This window comes from Lepidochelys olivacea (genome assembly GCF_965140295.1).
Source record: "Lepidochelys olivacea isolate rLepOli2 genome assembly, chromosome: 9".
In the NCBI taxonomy this organism is placed as follows: Eukaryota; Metazoa; Chordata; order Testudines; family Cheloniidae; genus Lepidochelys; species Lepidochelys olivacea.
In genome coordinates, this window is record NC_140419.1 from 65133754 (window position 1) to 65158350 (window position 24597).

General features: G+C 51.5%; 1 protein-coding gene across 2 annotated transcripts in view; it reads right to left on the reverse strand.

Annotated features, from left to right (window-relative positions):
• Positions 1-24597, reverse strand: part of DRP2 (dystrophin related protein 2) — a gene marked incomplete at its 3' end in the record, with an annotated part of 47920 nt that overhangs the window by 7022 nt on the left and 16301 nt on the right. For both annotated transcript variants that reach the window (XM_084639243.1, XM_084639242.1), the window contains exons 3-20: positions 18129-18262; positions 16878-17034; positions 15658-15778; positions 11600-11868; positions 10856-11002; positions 10254-10332; positions 8613-8673; positions 7606-7667; positions 7095-7169; positions 6274-6475; positions 5847-5932; positions 5240-5397; positions 4755-4921; positions 3548-3659; positions 2865-3001; positions 2396-2461; positions 1229-1294; positions 794-937 (exon numbers count right to left, since the gene is read on the reverse strand). In XM_084639243.1, the coding sequence (XP_084495369.1) occupies positions 794-937; positions 1229-1294; positions 2396-2461; positions 2865-3001; positions 3548-3659; positions 4755-4921; positions 5240-5397; positions 5847-5932; positions 6274-6475; positions 7095-7169; positions 7606-7667; positions 8613-8673; positions 10254-10332; positions 10856-11002; positions 11600-11868; positions 15658-15778; positions 16878-17034; positions 18129-18262 (2243 nt within the window). The remainder of the gene's footprint in view (positions 1-793; positions 938-1228; positions 1295-2395; positions 2462-2864; positions 3002-3547; positions 3660-4754; positions 4922-5239; positions 5398-5846; positions 5933-6273; positions 6476-7094; positions 7170-7605; positions 7668-8612; positions 8674-10253; positions 10333-10855; positions 11003-11599; positions 11869-15657; positions 15779-16877; positions 17035-18128; positions 18263-24597) is intronic.

The following is a 24597-nucleotide window of genomic DNA, read 5'->3' on the forward strand; positions in this document are numbered from 1 at the left end:
AGCCCCACTGGGCTGATTCCTTACCACCACGTTTGTCTGAGAGCTCAGGATTCAGCATCCCCTGAATTCTCTGCCTGGCACCAAGTTGATACCTGCCCCTCGTTCTGTACCAGTTCCCAACAGTTTCCTAAACACGTCAGCAATGAACTAAACTTGCAGGAAACAAACAGCTCAGCTCTGGGAAATAAGCCTCCCTCTGAACGTAGCTCTGTGCCTGGCAGATGGCTCCTCAGTGCTTGGGCCATAGCTGCCCAGCAATGGTGATAAATCAAAGAAATGGGAGACAGAAGAGACCTACAATGGCTTGTTCAGCTAGTACCTAGGTCAGAACAAAGCTGCTCCCTGCAGAATATTTTCCAGTCTTGCTTTAGATGTCTCAGATAACAGGGCTCCTGCCACTTCCCACGGGAGACTGTGCCACTTTAATACCACTTGCTCTCCAGAAGTTTGATTACTAGTGAGCCTACATGTCCCCTTCCTCCACTTCACCCCATTACTCCAAGTTATACTTACTGGAGCTAAACAATGCAGCTCTGTGATGTGTCCCGTCCCCTCCCAACACCTGCAGACAGTTCTCACATCTCAGTCAAGCTAGACATATTGTGCTGTATCCATCCCCTTCCATCAGTCATTCCCCCCAGCGCCTGCAATTGTTTCCATCGCTCCTCTCTGAACTCCAGCCTGCTCGTCCAGCCCTTGGTGAGCCAGCTAAGACAGTGTTTCTCTGGCTCCTTTCCCCTTTGAACCAACCCCAGTCTCACCTGCTAGCCATGGCTTTTGGCCACACACATACCTGTTCTCATCCTCTAAGTGGGCCAGGATTCTCTCCAGCTCCCCCTTATCCTCTGTGTTTAGGCTGTCCTCGACCTTTGGGCTGCACACCAGCTCTCTGTCTGTGATTGGGCTGGAGTGACGCAACAGGTACTGATCCTCATCCCTGTCACAAAACACCAGGAGGAGATCGGTGAGGGAACTCTAGCGATGGGAGCGCGAGTGGAAGGAACAGCTGTACGGAGGGATTTTTGTACAAGAGAGGCTGGTTCTGTATTGCTTAGAACAGGGGAATCGAACTCCTGGGTACAGAGGGTGACTATGCACCACAGATAGGGCAGGACAGATAATAGAGGAGGAGCTTCTCACATGCCCCAGACAGCCAGCCTCAGTATATCTCCCCATGCAAGCTTTGCAGAGAAATACATTCAAAATATAGAGAGATGCATCAACTCACAGGCTATCGTCTGGGGACAAGCTGTCATTAAACAAGGAACAGTTCTGGCTTTCCATCTCCGCGAGCCTGGGGAAACAAAACTGTGTTCATACGTGCCCAGGAGAACCAGTGGATGTGTCTGTATGTTCTATACACCACAGTTCCCGGGGTCTCCTGCAGACAACTAGACTGGACGTCTTCTCAGCTGTTCTGCCCCCAGTGTCCCTGTCACTATTTTTTGTTCTAAACATTTTTGTCCTTCATAGAAAAAAATTGTAAACATGGGTAGATTGTCCTGAGAGAGATGAGCCCTCCATGTGGAGGCCACCCAGGGCTCATCACAACCGAGCAGCTGTTCCATGTAGCATATGGACTTCAATCCTACCTGGAGGGTGGGGTAGTATTAGGGCACTGGTCTGGGAGACCCAGGGTCAATTCCCAGCTTCATCACAGAGCCCCGGTGTGGCCTTGCCCTAGGCACTTAGGCCCAGATCCACACAGGTGTTTATATTTCTAAATCATTGATTTAAGTGCAATTGAAGCCTAAATACCTGTGTGGATCAGGGCCCTCATCTCTGTGCTCAGTTCCACACCTGGGTAATGGGGACAATAGCACTGCCCTGTCTCACAGGGGTGTTGGGTGGAACAATGCTTTATGGATTGGGAAGCTACAGCAGTGGGGCCCATGAAGTCCCATGGGATGACCTGAGGCAGGTGGATGGAAACAAAAACCCCAAGGGGGTTGGTGAGGGTGTAACTGGCTTGGACAGCGGTCTGGCTTGTCTCTTAGGGGAAGCATGGTAGCTCAGTAGGCCTCTTCTTTAAATACAAAATTCATGAATGAAAATAAAGGTTCCGTAGAAACAGAATGGTCGCATCCCAGCCCAGATTAGCCCATCTGGGCATCCCACTCCAAAGGGGGGCCCTGCAGCTGCGTCACTACCCTTCTTCCCCTCCCAGGACCAGGGCTCCATGTTTTGGAACTAACCTGAGCCAATTTTAGCCACGATCCCTGCCTGTGAAGTGATTTTAGTCAGTGTCGCCTGGAAAGCCCCAGCAGAGGCGTGTGTGGAGGAGGTGGGGGCACTTGGATTGTTGGGGTTACTTCACCCTGCAAATTGCAGAGTGAGGGCTGCACACAAGGCGGACAGGAGACCTCATTGGGCAGCCTGCACCGGCGTGTGGTACCTGCTGGCGAAGTGTTCGATCCGGGAGTGGGTATCGGCATGCGGTAACATCGGGGAGGAGGCTGGTCTGGAAGAGACACACACAGGTCAGTGAGGCTCTGTGGTTCCTTACTCTGACCTCTGACTACGAGAAGCTACCCTGGTCCCATTTGGGTCTAGAAGTGCCAGGGACAGTTTGGAGAAGCATCACTCCCGTGAGGTTAAACAGGAAGCTGGAAGCAGCATCTCCACCAAACCCTCCATCAAGGGAGAGCGATGGGAATCCCAGATCTTCTTCCAAGGCCTAGACACCAATCCAGCCTCTAGAGTGAAACATGAACCATCTTCACCCTCTGATCCCTGCAGTGGGATCATTTCAATTTGAATTTCTGCCCCCCTCCCCTGCAACTGGCAGGTCCCCATCAGTGTGTATCTGGGAGGGCGGGGGAGGAGTATCAGACAGGGCTGGTTGGTGCCACAGTAGCACTCACGTCTCACTGAAGTCAGCTTCCAGCACAGACTGGACGGGCAGGTAGCCTCTCTGTGGATGCTTGCTGAAGTACTGCTTGGTCCGGAACTTGTTTTTTAGAGTCGTAGCAAAGTCTCTCATGTTCTCACTAGAGGTGGTCTGCAGAGAAACAGACACACCAAGGCTTTAGTGAGTAAGGGGTGGGGACATCCAGAGGAAAGAAATCCCTCAAGCCCAGCCTCAAACAGGGCAGAGGGGGAGAGTTTCCAGAGCACAGGCCAAAGATGCATGCAAGAATTGTGCAACGAGCAGGGAAGAGCACGAGCAAACAGCTGCACATGGAATCAGGAGTGTGGCTGGTCATATCACAGTGCAAGGCCATGCCAACATGCACAGTATCGGGGACTGTCTCTGCACTTTGCATGAACGGGCTGGAGGGGCAGAGCCTGTGTTTACCGTGACAGCTTTGTAATCAGCAAAATGCACTTGTGTAGGCAGCTTCTGTCACGCACAGGCAGAGCTGAACAAAACATCGGCTAAGCCATTTCTGGCACTGCACAAGGCTACCCACAGCAGGAGGGGGGTACAGCACTGAATGAAGAGTTTCCTGCAATACCCTAGGCTGGCTGCCCTTGGCTCCCTAGCCACGTGAGACAGCGAGTGCTCAGCTCTCCCAGCACGACAGCGGGCACCCCAGCTCCGTACCGGGGTATAGTACTCCATGATGGGATAGTGGAGCTTGTTCCCTTTGCTGGCTCGTCCGGTCAGGAAGCAGGTCTGACAGATATCCACGTTGAACTGCTTCAGGCTGCGGTACCTGGGAAGATGAAGTGCAGTTAGGGAGACAGCATCAATCTTTGATGCTTTGTCTCCAAGCCTCCCGCCCCCAGGGGCTCTCAGCAGGGGACCGCTCTGCGGTAGCATGTCTGGCTCACACCGTGTGCTCCTCACAGATCACGGCAGCTCTGGTTTTTCTTGTACATCACTGAACCTAAAGCACGGCTCAGAGGTGCTGACCCATTCACTGTCCCCAGAAGCCAGCCAGCTCCCTCCCTCTCTTCCTGCAGGGACAAAGGGTCTCTCCATTTGATATTTGTGGCAGTACCTGTCTGAGGCACTGCTGATATGAATGCCCAAATTATTGACATGGAGGTCAGAGGTCACATCTAAAACCTACTGCAAGTTTAGGGCAAATGGCCTTTTCAGCCCAGGGTCCAGCTGTTGACCTGCCCCTGCTGGTGGGGGCCCACCAGTAATGCCTCCAGAATGGCCACAGCCTGCCCAAGTGCTAGACAAACCCGCTCCTGGCAGAGACCTCATCTCCCAGCCTCAGGGGAGAGTGGGTGAGGGTGGGGACCCCACCCACCCCAGCCCCATGGCCCCAGCACACCCTTTTTATTTTAACATGTTTGGTGTAACTGTGGCCCTGGGTTGGCGGCTGCTATCTGCACATCAGGCATGGCCTGGGCAGCGCAAGCTTCCCTCGGATCTGCTGACAGGCCTCTGCCCTACTGGCATGGGAAAGCAGCTCAGTCTCCCTGCTGAGGTAGCCAGCTAAGGGTCCCATAAAGTACCTGCAGCTGGTGCTTTGTGATGGTCTCCATCCAGGGGATAAACGTCTATCAAGTCATTTCACAGAGGTCATGAACTTGACAGCTGGGTCAGCTTTCTGTCACACTCACCCTGAGCCAGGGTCCAGCAGACCGCCTCCAGGAGACTGGGCTGAGGTCCCATTCCACGCAGGGTCCCCACTCTCCCCTGAGGCTGGGAGATGAGGTCTCTGCCAGGAGTGGGTTTGTCTAGCACTTGGGTGAGATTCATCCCAGTGTAACCCCACTATCACTGGCTCCCGCAGAGTTCCCCTTGCTCCTAAACTGGCTGCAGGGACTGCACACACAGTGGCTCTTCGTACCTGAAGCCTTTGATGGGACACTGTTTGCAGACAGAGCACTTGGTTTGGTGCTTCACTTGCTCAGCAATGGTCACTCTGTGCAGAACAGCCAGCCACACCATGGACTGTGGCTCCAGGTTGGCCCATTCCAGGAACTGGACGACCTCGATCACAGGCTTCCCGTTACTCTAAGGAAAGAGGAGAGAGATAGGAGCAGATCACGCTGTGAAACACCTTCATGGCTCCAAGCACGGAGCGAGGCAGAGATCTCTGCTAGCCAATACCCGGGGTGGCTCCTGTTCCATCCCCGCATCTCTGTCCCTCTCCCTGCTGAGCTGGTACCATACCCACTTCAGAAAAGGCATATACGTCACAGGAGGTAGCTCCGACACTGATCTCCCCCGGAGCCGTTCCCAGAGCTGCTGCCACTGCCTCCCTGCCCATTGGATGGACCCCTCACAGGAAGGGAAAAGGCAGAAGGATGCATCGCCACTGACGTTACTTACGAAGCGGAAGCAGCTGCGGACACTGGGCTCCACATTGCTGCCCCCAAACGCCGCCACCTCTCCCAACTGGCGCGGAACCTGAATGGCCTCATGCAGCAGGATACTGAGGTGCCGCTGGTCGCACAGACCGCCGGGATTCGCCACCTGGCCAAAGAGATCTGCCGGGAGGTGGCCCAGCACCACAGCAATGAAGAGAACAAGGGTGAGAGACCAACAGCAAAGACACTCCCACTACAGTTGTACAGGTGCGTGCCTACCCCCCACCCCATGGCTGGGGATGCAGCTTTATTTGGGCAAGAGGAAGGGAAGCGAGAGGACGGAGATGAAGCAAGGCTTGGAGCTCTGATCCCGAGACTGACTCTTTGCCACAGCTGAGCTGAGGAGTTCACCCAAGTGTGTCTATATTTGCACTGCAGCATTGTAGTCCCAGCCTACTAATCTAGGAGGTATGGGATTCAGAGAAAGAGGGGGAGTCGTAATGCAGAGATTAGTCATGGTAGGAGGCTCCCATCAGGCAGGCCTCCTTGCTCAGAAACTTCACTAAGCCCGGAAGCCTCCCACTCCTGCTCTGACCTAGTTATTCCACGGACCCTGGGTGGTGACTCACACTGGAATTTCTCCTTCACCTCTGTGCCACACAGACATGCAATGCCAGTCTTGAAGGACAGCACTCGCATCTTCCCGCTGCGACCGCTGAAAAACAGAGAGGCACAACGCTGAGCCCCTCTGTTCTGCGAAGGTCGTTTTCTTAACAGAGCCCAGTGAGTGCCTGCTGGGTGTTCAACAGCATGAGCTTCCTCCCAGCAATGCCAGCTGGACCACTGCAATGCCAACTTCTTCCCAGGAGTGCCCTGCCTATGCCAGCTGGGCCCCAGCCCATGGCAGTGTGAGCTTCCTTGCAGCACTGGCCTGGCTGTACCCACTCGAGCTCCAGAAGTGAGGTTCCCCTCCACGCAGTGCCCAGGCAGTGCGCAGGCTCCAGCAGCGGCAGCTTTATGGCTTTGAAAGGAGTCAGGGAAGCTGAGAGCAGGTACCTATCGAAAACGTTGAGCAGCCAGTTGAGACTCATGTCCACGCAGAGCGGCACGTTGACCAGAATGCCCCTCTCCTCCTCCAGCCGCTCATAGAGGGCAGTCAGGCAGTGGATGACCTCCACCACGTCCATCACGCGATCGCTGGGCTGTAGCTCGTGCTCATTAAAGATTTCCAAGGCTGTGTCCAGAGTCACCAGGTCCACTGAGCAGGCCAGGGGCAGAGAAGTGAGGGATTGGAGGAGCAGGGAACAGGGAAAGGAAACATTACAGATCAGAATGAAGAGGAGAGGTATGGACACCTTCTCTGAAGACATCAGTCCCAAACACTACAAAAATACATCATCAAAGAGCCACCATCTATTTAAAAGCCACCTTTCTGTCTGGCATTCTTTCCCCTACTGTGGTTACAGGTAACAGCTAAGATCCCAGTCACTGAAAGATTACAGGGAAGCCGTGTCTCACTGTTTTTTTCCGTGTGTTTACTCTGGCCATTGGAGAGCACTTTGTGTAGCGTCTCACTGCCCAGCGAGTCAGTTTCCCCTCTTTGTGTTGGCCTTCCACAGCAACGTGGCAGAGAAAAAGATGTGAAAGCAGAGGAAAATGGGACTGAAAAGCCAAAAGAATCACAGGGGCTCTGACGTGAGGGTAGGACTGACCCTACCATTAACATAATTGTTGAACTTGATCAGAGAGAGTTGACAGTCTCATCGAACCAACCCCAAACCCAAATCAGTTGCTGCGCTCCAACCTCTCCTCGTAAGAACTGAAAAGCTCCCCAGAACAGGAGGGCAGGAGAGGCAAGGACAGTGTCTGGTACTCACACCGCAGAGCTTTCTGGACACGGCGCAGCTTCATGGCTGTCCGATACGCAGAGAATTTGATGTTGTTCAAATCGGCTGCAAAACAACATGAAAGAATTGAATATAACTGTGGCCTGTGCATCTTCATTCTCAGAGGCAGGGAAAGGAGCACTCACCAGTCACAGACTTTGCAGGGGAAAGTGTCCTTTGAATTAGCACAGAACCCAAGCCAAAGGATGTTGTGCCAATTCTAACAAACAAAAGGATCAATCCTCTGTCAGGGACAAAAGGTGAGGAGGAGCGAGCGTGACAGAAGACAGCACAGAATCACACCAGGTCTCTGCGAGACTCTGGATCCATTATATTGAGGGGATCTAAGCGGAGGGAGTTCTGCCACTTGTCAGGGTGTACTGGGGGATTGCTCCGAGTCCTGTCGTATAAAGGGCATGGAAAGGAGAGGCTGTGTGAATCAGTGCTCTCCATGGGCTCATGCAGTGGGGTCCCCAAGGGAGGTGCCTAGAGTGGCTCTTACCTAGCGTTTGATATAACTCGGTCATCTTGGGGTGGTCCCAGCATGTCGTCTGAGCCTGGTGGCTGAAAAAAAAGAAGGAAACCAAATCACTAAACCTGTAAATTAACTGGCAGACATGTGAACAGGCAGACGGCTGCAGCCAGCCATTACCCCCTTTTTATTGCAAAGGGTCCCCAAAGTCTGTGCTGCACTTCCCAGATCGGAGCTCCCTCTGGTCCCAAACCAGGCAGCAGATGCCTGCAGGCCTCTGCCCATCACCTGACGGTCCCGTCCTCCCATCTCAGCATAATGGTGCACAGAGATCCCACATGCTGTCTTCCGGGGGGGGTGGGGAGGGAGGAAGGGGCAGTGATAATACTAAGGGGATTCCCAGTGCACACAGGCAGGGGTGCATTTTGGTGGCAGGGGGTCCACCCCGGTGGAATCAGGTGTGATGAGTTTGTTCTAACATCACTGTTAATTTCGCCTCCAGCCCCACCTCTTATGGGCTGACTGCTAGGGTCCTTCCTCCTACAACATGCACCCACTACTCTCCAGTGCCCCAATGCCTGCTAACAGCCATTAGGGGGTGCCTAAAAACAGCACTTGCTAAACTACGCCCCACACACACACAAACACCCCCCTCTAATATCTGCAAATGTCCCCTCTGCAAAACCTAATGAGAGTCCACAGAGCTGGGAATCCTGCAAGGGAACACATCTCTTGCCCAACCACAGCTGAATGTGGGGACCCACCTAGGTTCCTACTTATACCAGAGACTGCCCAGGGAGGATCTCTGTCCAGGGGAGAAAGGACCACTTGGGCTATGTCTGGTGTGATTGGAAGGCGATGAGCTCACCGCATGAGATCCTGGAATGGATAGAATTTGTGTTTTGCCCCATCAAGACCACGTAGGTCTTATTGGAGGTGAATGGGAAAGTCACACAGGGGATGGAAGACAGACAGAGTGCCCCGGAAAGTGAGACAGAGAGACCAGCCACTCTTCCAGGCTCTGACTGTACACTTACTTGATGTAGTACGGCACTTTATTGGGTGAAATTGCTCGTTCCCAGGGAACCTGGACAGAGGCTGCAAAAAGAGACAGATACAGACGTGCCTGTCAGTCAAACTCCTCTCTGATGAGAGATTGCAGCCTACCGAGTGCTGTTCTTGAGAGCAGAGATGAGGTGGGGCTAGGGACGCAGCACTCCTTGTACTGTGAATGCAGAAATGGAGTAACCATCTCTGTGCCCCCAGCCTCACCCCACTCCCCACAGTTGGCTACGGACAGGACCCTGCCACTGGGACACTGCCATTGCCCCAGGCAGTGGTCCCTGGTCAGTGAAATCCTTCCTTACAAGGTCCATCCTTGAGACCCCAATGTGCATCAGTGTGGGTGGGTGTACTGCACTGGATTTGGGTGCTGGAGGGTGTGTTGCTACCCTCTAATGACTGGGCCACAGCGTGAGAGACACCTGCTTCTCTCACTCTCATTAGAGATCTCCGTCAGTTCAGGAGAGGCCTGTTTTTCTGGAGCAGAAAGATCAGAATGGACAGGAGACCTACCATAACTGCATTGGTTGCCTGCAGCACCAGTCATTGTCCGGGGAAAGGAAACCCTTTCACCTCCAGCACCACCACCAAACAGCTCACCTCCACACGGGCACTTTATAAGTACAGTACCAAGGTCAGTGCTTCTAAACCTGGCTCCTAAATCCATGTGCAGGCACCCAGGCCAAGTGACCTGCTCTGCAGAGGAGCCGAGCACCCACTAACCCCAATGATGTCATTGGGAGCTGTGGGTGCTCAACCCCGTAGAGAATCAAGCCATTTTTATGTAACATCAGATATCCAGGTTTGGAAATGTTGTCCTAAGTGCTTTCCACTGCAGGGTTTGCCATGGTGCCAAGACAGCCTCCTGACAGAGCCAGCTCACTGACGTGAGAATAGCATCCTGCTTTACAATGGAAAATAACAGGCGCATTCTCACCGCCTTACCCACCACTGTGGGCTATGGGAGCTGACTTTTTGCTGCCATCTGCCATCGAGCCCTGTGGAGTCACAGGATTATTGAGTTTGGCACAGCCCCAAGTGCCAACTGGGAGCTGCTTCAGGCTCATGTCACCATGTCTGTGTCATTGAATGGGGCGCCACTCCACCTGACGGGCACATGTGGTTAGCAAATACGGATCATAATAGCCTGGAGAGCTGCCTCCTGCATAAGGGCTTGTCTCCAGAGAGAGTTAAGATTCAGGGAACAAAGACCACTTTACTTCCAAACACGAGCATCCACATGGGTTTAAAGCACTCTCACTGACGCCAAATGACTTCACACTTTACTGGATTTGTCGTATTTTTCCTGAGTGTCCCCATATAGACAAGCACCTAAATCCTGTACCCCGCCGGTGTCATGATGCTATCAACCTTGAGTAATGCCATGTGTCACTTAGGAACTGCCACTCAATAGTGCCTCTTTCAAGCTGGTTACTGGGGTTGCCCTGGCAGAGCTAGGCCAAGGGGAATATGTCTCTGGGGGAAATCTTGTGTGGCCAAGGCAGTAAGAAAGGCAGGCAGGTGTGAATCTGTACAAAGCAATAGACACAGTGCTGAGCTTCTCCGGCCAGGGGGGTGTCTGATGGTGAGGACACTGGGAGGATCTGCTCACGTACTGGAGAGGAAGTGCTGGGAACCTGGTCCAAAGTCCCGATGGGCATCCTGGAGCTGCTTCAGGCGTTCATTAACCGAGGCCTGGGAGAAGGGGAAACTGGAACTTAAAAGTGAACTTCCCCAGGACTTCAGCTTTTAGACAGGCCAGGAGGCATTGCACATGTATTAGCATGGCACTGCAATGCACCACCCCTCCCCCACATCCACCACCTTCCTGGATTCCTATCCCCCAACAACCAAACCCTCCTGCCCACTCCCTCGCCTAGCTAATTCTCAGTCCCCACAGGCCAGATCCACACTATGGCTCCACTGAAGTCACCTGAGCTGCACCCATTTACGCCAGCTGAGAACCTGCCCCTATGAGCCTCCGTTGTGCCTTGTCCCTCATGTTGCTTCTGTTCTCCAGAATCCCACTGCAGACTCACCACCTCCCTGTCCCAATGGCCTGCTATCTCCGTCTCTCTTAGAAAAGGCCCATTCAGACCTATGACCCCAGATCTCTGTTACTCTTGTTGCACTCTGACAGCCCCTTCCCCATAATGTCCAACTACTGTTCACAGGGCACCCAACTTCCCTACTTTGCCCCCACATTGCCCCTTCCTACCTGCAGTTGTTTCCATCGGGTGTTGATCTGCTCCAGAGCCCGGGAGTTCTCCATGGACAGATGCACATCTGAGATAGCAAGCTGGTGTGCGAGGTCATTAACTAGCTTCACCCCGTCCTTCATGGGGGAGAGCTCCTCTTTAAACAGCTAGAGCCCCCATCCCAAAGAGAAGAGACACAAGGTGGGACAGAGAGAAAAGCCACTCACCTTACTCTTTCATTGTAACATCACTAGCAATGCCCTGATGCGGGCCTGGGTACACCAGCAGCTGGCACTGCCTGGGAGAGCGTGTGGGTGGGTGGGAATCACTGCTTAACCCTCCTTTTCTGAGAGAGCTAGAGCAGCAGAAGGAACCCAGCAAGCCAGACTGAAGATGCACACACTAGCGCTATGATGGAATTGAGTCCCCTTGCTTGGGATACTAATCAGATCCCAACTAGTAGCCAACAAGAAGAAGAGTCCTATCCAGAGAGTGCCTGGTTTGAGCAGGTACAGTGAGGGGAATATGCTCCACTGGAGAAGACCTCAGGATTATCTATCCCTCCAGACATCACAAGCCAAATTTGCCCTATCAGTCAGTGGAGTCACCACTAGCGATGAACTGGTCCCTCTGATTTTATCGGTGTCCAGACAGGATTTTGGCACAGTCCTATTTGAATAGTGACTTTATCAGACTGCAAGATCTCCTCCAGTAAGAGAGACACAACTGGTCTCCCTTAGGGACAGAGAAAGAGTGAGATGTACCTTGGTTGCCTGGATGTGCTCTGGTAAGGCATCGATAAAGAGGTCCCCAATGGGCTCCCAGGTTTCTCGCACACTCTCGGCCTGGTCCAGTGTTGTGCTAAGCTCCTCCATGGCTCCCTTGACCTCCAGCAGCTGTTCCAGTGTCCGTTCAATGTGACGGTGCTGGTCAACACAGCGGGCAGTGAGCTTCTCCCACAGCTCACTGGCCACATTCGCCTGCTTCCAGACAAAACGGCTGATGTTCTGGATCCTCTGCCTTGGAGAGACATCTATGAGAAAAGCAGCAGGGCCACAGTGAACAACCAGGAGATCCCAGCCACAGCAGGGACAGCCAATGCAAGGGTGGGGTGACAAGAGGAAGAAAGAGGAGAAAGAGAGGAGAAGCCAGGGAGAATTGGGAAGAGAAAGAACAAAGGACAGAGAGAAGGGAGAAAGGAAAAAGAGGACAATTTCAGTACATGTCATAGAATCATAGAAATGCAGGGCTGAAAGGGACCTCGACAGATCATCAAGTCCAGCCCCCAGCGCTGAGGCAGGGCCAAGTAAACCTAGACCAGCCCTGACAGATGTTTGTCCAACCTCCTTCCCAAAAGCCCCCAGTGATGGGGATTCCACAACTTCCCTTGGAAGCCTATTGCAGAGCTTAACCACCCTTGGAGTTCAAAAGCTTTTCCTAATATCTAACCCAAACCTCCCTTGCTTCGGATTAAGCCCATTACTTTTTGTTGTACCTTCAATGGACATGCAGAACAATTGATCACCATCCTCTTTAGAACAGCCCTTAACATATTTGGAAACTGTCACCAGGTCCCCCCTCAGTCTTCTTATCCAAAAACTAAACATGCCCAGTTTTATTAACCTTTCCTCCAATTTCCCAGAACTGGACACAGTATCCAGCTGAGGCCTCACCAGTCCCGCATAGAGCAGGACAATTACCTCCCAGTACGACACTCCTATCAATACACGCTGTTAGCCTTTCTAGCAACTACATCACCTTGCTGATTCATATTCAGCAGTACTACCATCTAGCCAGTTATCTCCCATTTTGTAGCTGGGCATTTGATTTTTCCTTCCTAAATGCAGTACCTTACCCTGGTCTTTTTTGAATTTCATCTTGTTGATTTCAGACCAATTTTTCAATTTGTCAAGATAGTTTTGAATTCTAATCCTGTCCTCCAAAGTGCTTGTGACCCCTCCCAGCTTGGTGTCATCCACAAATTTTATAAGCATATTCTCCACTCCATTATCCAAGTATTCCAAAGTATTGTCTAGTACTAGACCAGGACTGACCCCTGCAATACCCCACTAGATACACCCCTCCCAGACTGACAGTGAACCATTGATAACTACTCTGTGCATACGGTGTTTCAACCACTTGTGCACACACCTTATAGTATTTTCATGTAGCCCACATTTTCCTAGTTTGCTTATGAGAATGTCATGTGGGACCGTTTCAAAACTCTTACTAAAATCAAGATATATCACATCTACTGCTTCCCCGCATCCCCTAGGTAAAAATAACCCTGTCAAAGAAGGAAATTAAATTGGTTTGGCATGATTTGTTCCTGACAAATTAATCTAGCTATTCCTTATAATCTTATCCTACTCTAGGTACTTACAATATGATTGTTTAATAATTTGTTCCAGTACCTTTCCCCTGTATCAAAGTTAGACTGACTGGTCAGTAATTTGCCAGGTCCTCTTTGTTCCTCTTTTTAAAGATAGGTACTATGTTTGCCCTTCTCCAGTCCTCTGGGACCTCTCCTGTCCTCCATGAATTCTCCACAATAATTGTTAACAGTTCTGAGATTGCTTCAGCACCCTAGGATGGATTTCATCAGGCTCTGGTGTCTTGAATGCATCTAGTTTATCTAAATATTCTATAATCTGTTCTTTCTCCATTTTGGGTTGTGTTCTTTTCTCCTTTTTGTTAATATTAGTTATGTTGACTATCTAGTCACCATTAACCTTTTTAGTGAGGATTGAAGCAAAATAGGCATTAAACACCTCATCCTCCTTGATATCAGTTACTAGTTCTCCTTCCCGGCTAAGTAGAGGACCTCCACTTTCCTTCATCTTTCTCTTGCTACTAGTGTATTTAAAGAACCTGTTCTTGCTGTCTTTTATGTTCCTTCCTATTTGTAACTCACTTTGTGCCTTAGCCTTGCTGATTTTGTCCCTATACACTTGTGCTATTCTTTTGTATTCATCCTTACAATTTGTCCTTGTTTCCACTTTTTGTAGGATTCTTTTTTGATGTTCAGGTCATTAAAGAGCTTCTGATGGAGCCATATTAGTCTCTTACTATTTTAGTCTCTTACTAGTCTCTTACTATTCTTCCTAACTTTCTTCCTATCAGGATTGTTTGCAGTTGTGCTTTTAATATTATCTCCTTGAAAAACTGCCAGGCAGCTCTCCTGAACTTCTTTATCCCTTAGATGTTCTTCCCAAGGGACTTTACCTACCACGTCTCTGAGTTCTACTTTTTTTAAATCCATCGTCCTTATTCTGGTGCTCTCACTCCTGGCTTTCCTTAGAATCATGAAATCTATCATTCAGATCACTTTCACCCAGGTTGCCTTCCCTCTTCAGATTCATTCCTCTTTCAGCATTACAGCTCAGCCTCTCCCGCTGCCAGTCACAAGCTTCCTGCCCACCAACATCCGTCTGATCATGGCCGGCACTCACAAGTGATGGCTTTGGCCCATGAGGCTAAGCTATTTTCCAAGCAGCTTGCCTAAAAGAGTAACAGGGTACAGCATGCACATTCCATTGGATACAGTGACCCTGCAGCCAGCGCTGCTACATCCCAGCCAGGAGCTGCCGGTCTGACAAAGGACCTCTGAAGGACTGCGCCCACCAGTAGCTGCACCTGTGGTACCAAGGTGAGTACTCCGCTGAAGGAGTCAAGATGGCCCTATTGCCTTTAAAGCACAACTCCTAAATGCCTTCCCCAGGCAGAGACAGCCCCTCAAGTTACAGGCAGCTTTGCCTGGGCCCATTAATGCAAGGGGAGTGTTATCCCTGTTACACAGATGGGGAAACTGGCGCAGAGAGAGATTAAATGATTTACCCAAGGACATAAAGCAGGTCAGGGGCAGAGCTGAGTGCCAATCAGTGTAGGGAGCCCAGCGCTCAGCAAAGGGGCCCTATTATTGGCCAGGCCAGATCACTTCATTCCTCCTCCCTATCAGTGGGGAAAGCACAGGAGCTGCCAGGACCCCACACAAATGCTGGGAGTGGATTTGTACCCTGCCCCCCGGCCAAGAGAGGAGCAGCGACTGGCAGAGCGCTTCTTCCTTCCCAGCCGTTGCGGGTGGGGCTGGAGGAAGAGAGTCACCAAGAAAAGGGAGAGCTCTCCACCACCTCTGGAGGGAAGAGGCCCTGGCTTCACATAAGGGGTGTGGCTCAGTTGAAGGGCTGGGACAAGAGTTCATTTTGCAGGCATGCTAATTAAATCACTGTTCAATGCCCTCGTGTACCATGTTGCATCTCTCTAGGACGAGCCACACACTGTGCCCATCACACCCCGTGCTTGCTGTGTGCCTCGCCCCACCACAAAGTAGCATGACATAAGGTATGTCCACGCTGTCCTCGGAGATGTGATGGCAGCACATGCAGACATACCCAAGGCTAGCTTTATTTGAGCTAACTTCAGTATCCACAGCAGTGATGTGCTTCAGCGCAGGCTAGCCACCCCAGTAATGATCTAAGGTCCCAGGCGGGCCCATAGAGCCTATGCCAAAGTTCGCGCTGCTGCAGCTTTGCTGCTATGGCTACCCAAGCTAGCGAGATCAAAGCAAGTATGTCGACAGGTGCTGCAATCACCCCTACGATGGCAGTGCAGGCATACCTATGGTGACACATGGAGTGCCAATGCCAGGTAACACTGTGCTATAGGACTGCCCGTTCAGTTCATTCATGCTGCACTGCGGTACACAATGCCACATTGCCCCCTGCCCGTCTCCTCTCTCAGAACGACAGCATGCAGGATCCGAGAGCTAGGCCATGCTGGCATGAGGACAAGGAGGGGGATGAGAGTGGGAGGCTCCACAAACCTTTACTTTCAGAATTGGGTTCCTCTAATTCCTCGAATGGGTGCTGGGAAAGGAAGGCCTGCGCCGACTCCAGGACGGAATAAATATATGGGCCCCGAGACTTCACCTCTTCCATGAAAGCCTGCAGTGGGGAGGCACAGCATGACAAAACAAAGGCTGAGTTAGAGAACTGAAAGGCTCCTTCCTCAACCAAGAACTGTGCAGTGAATTACTCGCTCCAGTGCACAAGCGAACTACCAGCACGTACCTGACATGTTAAAGAAGCTCCGCCTCAGAAGATGGTACGTGAACATCTTTAGCATACAAAGGAAAGTTAATGGATAAACAGCCCTGGGATTCAAGGAAGATCCCACCACATGGAAGGAGGAGAGAGATTTGGTGAGATCTGTAGATCAACAGTGTCTCTGAAATAGGCAACTACTGGCGCGTTCTGGGCCACGAATTATTAAAGGGGAGGCATTCTGATCATGGCCAGTTTGCACTGTAGGTCCAGGGAGAAGGAAACGGTCCTTTGTAAATATTTTAAATACTTAGTCCTGTCACAAGTGCAGGGCGACGGGACTAGATGACTTCTCGAGGTCCCTTTTAGTTCTATGATTCTCCTGAATTCAGATGGGATGACATTGGTTAATCAGAACTGCTATGTGCTGTAACACCACAAGGATTCTCACATCCCCGTCATTGTGTCTGCTGTAGATCTAAGTCAGACAGATGACCCAAACTGGTCTCTCGGATCCCAGCAGGCAAGTGTCAGGATCCCCATGAGTGTGGCCAAAGAAAGGCATCTGTCTGTCTGAGAGCTCGGATATTGCAGCCAGTTGGGAAACAGGAAATAGTCAGTGCCTGAGGCTCAGCATCCAGTTCTGTGATCTCTTCATAGATTTAACTTTAAATCTGTAATGCAGATTTACTTTCTGTCATTTACACTAAATGCCTCTTCACTTTCTAAACTGAACTGATCCTATCTGTTATTCACTGGGGAAAATACAGGCTGGAGCTTGTCAGAACGTTGGCTCCACCTCATAAGGGAAGGGGAAAGGTGCAAGTGACAGCCAGCATTCTGGCCCCAAACATAAGTCACAGGGGAACCTGCAAGTACAGTTGTGGGCAGAGAGACCAGGTCAGGTATCCAGGTTCCATGCCAAGGAACCTGGGGCGGGAGCTCATCCTAGCTGGTGAGCGAAGATAGGGCTCTAGGGAGTGTGTATCTGGAAACATACCGTGTGCGTCTCTTTTTCCTGCTGTACCAAGAGCACATCTCCCCGGAGCGGCAGCTGTGCGGACAGCTCTTCATCCTTCTGACCCAGCCAGTCTATGATCTCCTGGAGGGGGAGCTGCAGCTTCCCACTGTGGTCTGAAAAGGCCTCCAGACGAGCCCTGCACCAGATGGATGGGAACACAACAGTTATAGAGAGCAGACAAAAAGGATGAGGCCCGATGGGAATTCACCGCTTTTCAAAAAGGGAAGAGTGGACAGTGCACTGGGCCCCTGCAGCCTGTGGCTCAGAGGGCACAGCCCAATCTCACACAGTGTGTGCCTTCTGCCCTGAGAAGAGGCAGCCAGGCTAAGGGAAAACTTTCTCTGTCCAGTGACTAAAGAATGGCTATATCCTGCACTGGTGTCAGGAGGGAGGAGCTCCCTCAGCCTGTCCCAGGCGAGCATGCACATGGATGCTGCCCTGGCCTCGCATGCAGTAGAGGATACCCTCCATGAGGCTCAGCATTAGAAGTATTTGCTGGTGTTAGCAGAGGCAGGTGAGAGGACTCCCTTAAGCTGTTTCTGATTTCCAAGTGTGTAGTGGGGAAGAGCAGAAGAACCTGCCTGGACTTGTGTGTATAAACAGCCTGAACTCCGGCTATGCCTATATTGGCAGAGACTTGGCTATACGTTGTAGCCACCTGGACCATTTACCTGGACCAGGATGTGTGTGTTAAGGCAAAGCACAATTAATATGCCCCAACTGAACTCTCAGTGATGCTGGCGGTGGATCTGCAACTACAGAAGGCTGCAGAAAGGCACATGCTCCTAGAGGGGTCTGGAGGGAAGGGGCAGGCCACAGAGGAAGGTGATGTGAAGGGAATGGGTTCCTGAGTCCTTATCTTGGGCAATAAGAACACACACACACACACACACACACACACACACCCTGCTTGAGGACTGGAGAGAGGGGCAGAGAGAAAGCAGGAATGGATGGGGAAGAAGAGATAAAGGGACAGGAGGAAACAAGGGGAAAGAAGGAGTGAGAGCACAAGCAAGGGCAAATGAAAACACATTTCAAGCAGAGGAGAAAAGAGTTAGTGACTCAGGGATTTGTCTCTGCTTTAGAGGCCGAGAGGGAAAACTGCTCCAAGGTTACAGTGAACTTGGGTGGCAAATGAACTGAACAAGATCTCAAGGCTTGTGCCTAACATCTCCAGCAGGCAATCCCGGGGCAAAGACCAGCAAGCTCACTTCACATGGGGAGTCCTACCGAAGGCTGTGGGATTTCTTTTTGATTTCATTCCAACAAAGATTCATCTCCAGAGGTGCCTGGGGCCTGAGGGCACTGCTGGAAGCTTGCTGGGTTACACAGGGCGCTCCTTCACCATCTTCTGCTGCTTTAACCTAGGTGGAAGCACAAACACCTGACACACTGAGTCCAGACACAGGATGTCTAGTGGCTAGAGCACATGACTGACTGCTGCTCTCACCTCTGCCACTGACTCACTGTGTGTTCTTGGGCACAACCCTTAACATTAATGAACCAGCTTCTCCATCTGTACAAAGGGATTGAAATGCCGGCCTGCATCACAAAAGACCTTGAGATTTTGTTAAGGATTTAAAACACTTGAAGGATGTTCTATCAATGTGACATATTATACAGTGATCAGCATTTACAACACTGCAAGGGGATGCAGGGTTTTTACTCTTGTGCTCTGTGTGTGTGTGTGTGTTGGTTTTGGTTTGTTTTTTTTTGCTGGATTGAGTCAGAGTTGCTCAGCTGTGTGGCATAGACTCCATACCACTCTACATGGATATTCCCCTTCAGCTTAAGTGGCTAGAACTTGTGCTTTTGGAGCACCAAAGAGGCACAGGCTTCAAATTCTGTTCCTGCTGCTGCCATTAAGTTCTGAGCGGCCCCAGTGTGCAGCACAGTGACAACCAGGAAGGTGTAGGTGATCACGGATTTGTTACAATATTAATGGCCCTGGTTGTGCAGCCTGAGCTACCACAAAAAACAGACTATAAGCTCCCATCTGCTTCACCTGTAGAAGATTGCAGGTGAGAACATTCTCTGGCAGTCCAGGGGCCCAACTGCCAGAGACTCTGCAGCTCCTCTGCACCCACTCCAGAAGGAAGAGAGTGCATGCGTGTGAAAATTAGGGAGAGACTCAGAATTCCAGTCATCTGAAGAAAGGAGATCACACTATATCTCTTTGCATTCAGCGTGCTTTAAATCCAAGGATCTCAAAGCACTTTACAATGAGGAATGTAGCCTCAATCCCTTGGGAGGAAGGGAAGCATTATCAACACAGACTGGGGGGAAAGTGGGGCACGGCACAGGGAAATGATCTGCACAGTGAGTCAGTTGCAGAGTTATGAGTTGAACCTAGTCTCCTGACTCCCACTCCAGAGTTCTGATCGCTAGACTGTGCTCCGTCCCATGACAACAGCAAAGACTATCCTACTTGCCAGACACACCAAACAACAATCAGAGGGAGGCATGATCTACATGCAACACAAACACAAACACTCTCACCACTGTGTATTTGGGGTGCATAGGTGGAGGGCTGGTGTGTGACCACAATGGCAGCTTGCTGCCTGTTGTCAAAACACACAAACATTTACCAATTTCACAGGTGGGAAGTTGCTGTGTTTTGCTTGGGAAATCACAACCTTTCCCTCCAGTTCTAATTTGTTGGCAGGGCTCAGAAGTGATAACAATTAATATGCATTAGTACCTTTCAACCCAAAGTGTTTTCCAAATGATCGGTACAGGAATCACTTCACTCAACTGGAGTGCAGCCACCTCTGAGGGGAGTGGCAGTTGTTTGAAAGAGCACAGCTACCCTGTAACAGTTTTGAGCGAGGAGGGGACCATATGCTAATGGCACAGAAGGAAAGACAGGACCAGGCAGAATAGACAAATTAATTCAGGGCAGTGACACAGTAGGTCATGATCACAATGGTCCCTTCTGGCTTTATAATCTATCCAAAGGGGGTTTTGCCAGGTCACTAGGGCTATCACTTCTCTACTCCCCAGAAAAGAACTGGGAGGTACTTAATGATCACAGTGGGGGAAGAAGCATGTTTTATGTTTCACCGAAAGCACATTTAATTTTCTGCCCCTGATCTGCCATGTCATTCCAGAGAGCATCCCGAAAATCATCAAACACAGAGTACAGAGGAATCCTAGACATGAATACCATAAATCATTCACACTAACGCTGCTGCCTGTATACTGAAAGTCAATACATTTCTTGTGCAAATACTCACGCTGCCAAAGTAGGTTAGCCCTGCATGGCCCTAGCCACCTCCTCTGTCCCCAGGGGGATTGCAAAGGGATCAGGGCCAATGGCCTTTCTCCATCTAGGGGTAAACGGAACTGCGTGGATATAACTCCACGGGAAGCGTGATCCTCTCCAGCCTAGTTTAGGAAAAGGGTAAAAGTCCACAATGCCTGCCACTCACCGATTATGTCCTATAGATGAGCCAGAGGGAAAGCAGCCATGCACTGGCCAGGTGTGCAATGCCTGCTCCCCCAGAATAAAACCCCTGCAGGTGAGTGGGGGAAAGCAGCGCTTCCACATCGAGTATCAGTTTCACCGGCTGCAGCTGCCGAGGTGGCAGGCCGGTTGGATCCTTCTCCCTCCAGAAGTCAGATGCATGTGAACAGCTGTATTTTTAGATGTGTGTGCACACACACACACACACAGAGGCTGTGGAGCACGTCCCCTACCTGTGCAGAGCCAGGGATCCATGGCGTGTCTGCCCACCAGCTGCACGGGAGAGAACATTGTCCCCCTCTCTTCCCAGTGCCATCACCCAGCACCAGGCAGACAGCAGCAGGAGAAAGGCAAGCAGCACCACAGGGAAGAGAAGAAGGGTGGAAGGGACCAGAGGGCGGGCAAGGAGCAGGATGGGGGGGCTGAGAGGAGCTGCTGCCCTGTTTACTGACCCCCCAGGAATCTGGAGGGAGGCGGCGGCAGCAGCTGCTCTGCCAGTGAATCACAGCTTTGTCCGGGTGGAATTCCAGCTCCCTCCAACCTGCCTTAACCCCCACGGGTACCACGGCAGCTGTCTGTGTGTGAGGGAGGGCAGGGTGTCACCAGGAGTCACCCTGTGCACACGTGTGTGTGACAGGCACTGATGGGGGAGAAGGTACCACAGCTAGCCACATTCAAAGAAATCACTGCACATATAAGAGAACACAGCGCTGGGCAGGGCCACCCCGGGTAATAGCAAAGGTGGCACTGTACAGGGCCGGGGCCGGGGCCCCTGGGTAATAGCAAAGACAATGGTGCAGCAGCCCCCAGGTCCTCTGGTTACTGCAAATGGAGTGCTGGGGTCTCAGCGTTTGTTCGTCAATAGACAGATTCCTGAAGGAACAGTCAATGCAAGCTTTTAGTCCCCTAGACAGACCCGGGGCGTACCTGGGGGCTCTGTCTGAGTCCCGTTATGGTGGGAGAGGACAGGGTGTGGGGGGAGCATGGGAGGTGGAAACAGAAACTCCTCAAACCCCATTATACAAGAAGGAGGACGGGAGGTTACACTGAAAGAGCCACAGGGGTTCCCTATTGCTACCAGAAACCCTGTCAAGAGCCTCAGTGGAGAAGCATCTGCCCTGGCCCACACCTCCTGGACAAGCCATGAGCTCACCTGGGTGAGCCCCAGCAGAGGTGTGCATCACAGTGATGGCCAGGGCCTGCATTAGGGACAGAAGGGGTGGGAAGGGGAAGCCCCTCTGCAGATTCAGCACTCCCCTCCTTCACAGCTGGGACTCCCTGGGCCAGACTCCCTCACATGTCAACATCAACATTCCTGGGCTTGGCTCACACCCATCTGTACCCAGGGAAAACATCTTGTTTTTGCCAAAAGGATTTCGTCCCCGTTCCCATCTGTCTCCCACAGAGTTCTCTGGAGTTTCTGCAGCTCGGCATTGTTTCCATGCTCAGTTCCACCTACAGGAACACTATGAAAAAGCTCCCTGTATCTCTCCCTCTTCCCATTGGTCTCTCTCATTCTCTCTCTCTCTCTGCATGCCTGCCATCTCTACCCATTTGTCCCCTCCTCCCTCCCTCTGTGCTGGGCTGCCCTTTGCAATCAGGGGGCTCTCACACCAACACGCTCTTCAGTTTTCACCAACCCAGTGGGATCCCTGGACTCTGAAGCCAAGACAATAGCGACGCCAGCAACCCTGAGTAAGGCCCATCCCAGGAAGGGGGCAGACAGTGCACGGTATTTGGAGGGTGGAAGGCAGAGCTGCTATTAAGATCACTGCCCTGCAAGCAGAGCAAGCCAGTGGCCTGGCACTCTGCCTGCATGTGAAGTTAAATACTCTAGCCCTGTGCAGCACAGAAGTCAGGAGAGGCTTTGGGTGAGTGATTATAAGCCCAGAGCAACGAGTGCCCCTTGTACACCCTCTCTCCAGTGCAGCTGCTGATTGCTGCAAGTGTCCCTGAGGTTGCCCTTGCCTCTGTCTGTTTCCCTACTTATTCCCTCTTCCACTCCTGTACCCCCACGGAGAGTCAGCCCGACCCACGGATAGCTCCTCAGCATGTTCATGGCAGGCAGGAGGCAGTGGAGGTTGCTGCTCAGCTCACTCTGCTCTCCCTCCAACCCTCTGCTCCTTGTTGAATCTGCTGGGTCGTTTATTAACCCCCTTACAGCTCCTGGTAATAGCTACATAACAGCCACCCCCTCCACATAAACACTGACTCAGAACCAGCAGGGAAAAGTCACGGGCTCATCTATAAGCCCCGCTTCCAGCCTGGGAACTGGCTCAGACAGACAGATGCCAGTTTCTCACACTTCCCCCAGCTTCTCTCCCCTGAGCTGCAGATCTCCATGCTGGGGCAGCCAGTGCAACGGCAACACATGGTGCTGGGATCCAGCCCCAGACTCAGCCATCCTGAACTCCTTGGAGCCAGCAAAAAACACCTGGGTGTGTTGTAGAACAGTAGTTCTCAACCAGGGGTCCAGGGCCCTGTAGGGGGCCTCGAGCAGGTTTCAGGGGGGCCTGCAAGCAGGGCCAGCATTAGACTCGCTGGGGCCCAGGGCAGAAAGCCGAAGGCCCACTGCGTGGGGCTGAAGCCCAGGTCCCTGAGCCTTGTCAGCTGAGGCTGAAGCCTGAGCAATGTAGCTTCGTGGGAGCCCCTCTGGCATGGGGCCCCAGGCAATTGCCCTGCTTGCTACCCCCTAATGCCAGCCCTGGCTTTTATAGGCAGAAAACCAGTTATTGTGGCACAAGTGGGCTGTGGAGTTTTTATACCATGTTGGGGGGCAGCCTCAGAAAGAAAATGTTTAAGAACCTCTGCTGTAGAAGAGGAGTGCTGAGGCCAAAGGGGGCTTGCTTCCCTCAGATCAGCACTGCTGTTTCCACAGGGCGCTGGTCCAGCACTCTTCAGCCAGAGGGAGAGGGAATGGAAAGGGGCAGTGAAGGGCGGAAGGGAAAGAGCCCTGAAGAATCTCTGCTGAACCTCCAGATCAGACAAGCAATGCAGGCTCTTCTGTGCCTTCTCCGCCATCGGCTGGGGTCTTGGGTTAACTGGCTCATTCCCCTTTTGCAGGCAGGACAAACTGCCAGCCTTGGCTACGTTCAGCACAAGAAGTGCAAGGCAAACACACATCCAGTGAGCACTGACGCAGTATGTGAGGGTCAGAAACACAGGCCATGCAGGTCAGAAACCCCCTTAGGATAGCTACTGGTCCCAGCCCATGTAGCCAAGAATAGCACAGGCCTGCTCCTAACCAAAGACCTGGGATTTCCAAAAGGGCCGAAGGGAAGTAGATTCTGCAATCCCACCAATATTGCCAGCCCCAAGTGTTCAAAAATCATAAGGCAGGCCCCAAAGAATCATGAGATCAGCTTAAAAATCATGAGACTTAAAAACAGTTGGATTTTTTTTTTTGCCTTCTGAGCCTTTAGCACCAGGGTCACATTTTCCACCTCTTCTCTGCAGAAACTTCCTTTTTTAAAAAATGATAGCTGAATTCCTCCTGCCCCTCAAGTCACATGCGTCCAGGAGCTGGGACTTCAAGAAAAACAAATATTGCGAGACTAACCATCAAATCACGAGAGATGACAACAGAGACCCCCTCAGCCCCACCCACCCACACATCTCCACACACAATTTTTGGTGGTGGAGGTTTGAAACCCAGAACTGATCCCAACACTGCACATTGTCACTCAAGCCCATCTCTTGTTTGTGAAGCACTGTGCATCTGGAAAGTGCTATATGAGTAGAACATGCTAAGTAGAAGCTGGGGGAGACAGAGGAAATAACATCCCCACCACTAACAGGAATGTAGGAGGTGCCACGTTGCTATAAATAACAGAAGTTTGGCAACTGTCACCAAAACTCTGAATTGAAAGAGAAAAGGTGTGATCGTTAATGAGCCCTGGCACTCTTAGAATCATAGAATCATAGAATATCAGGTTTGGAAGGGACCTTAGGAGGTCATCTAGTCCAACCCCCTGCTCAAAGCAGGACCAATCCCCAACTAAATCATCCCAGCCAGGGCTTTGTCAAGCCTGACCTTAAAAACCTCCAAGGAAGGAGATTCTACCACCTCCCTAGGTAATGCATTCCAGTGCTTCACCCTCCTAGCGAAAAAGTTTTTCCTAATATCCAACATAAACCTCCCCCACTGCAACTTGAGACCATTACTCCTTGTTCTGTCATCTGCTACCACTGAGAACAGCCTAGATCCATCCTGTTTGGAACCCCCTTTCAGGT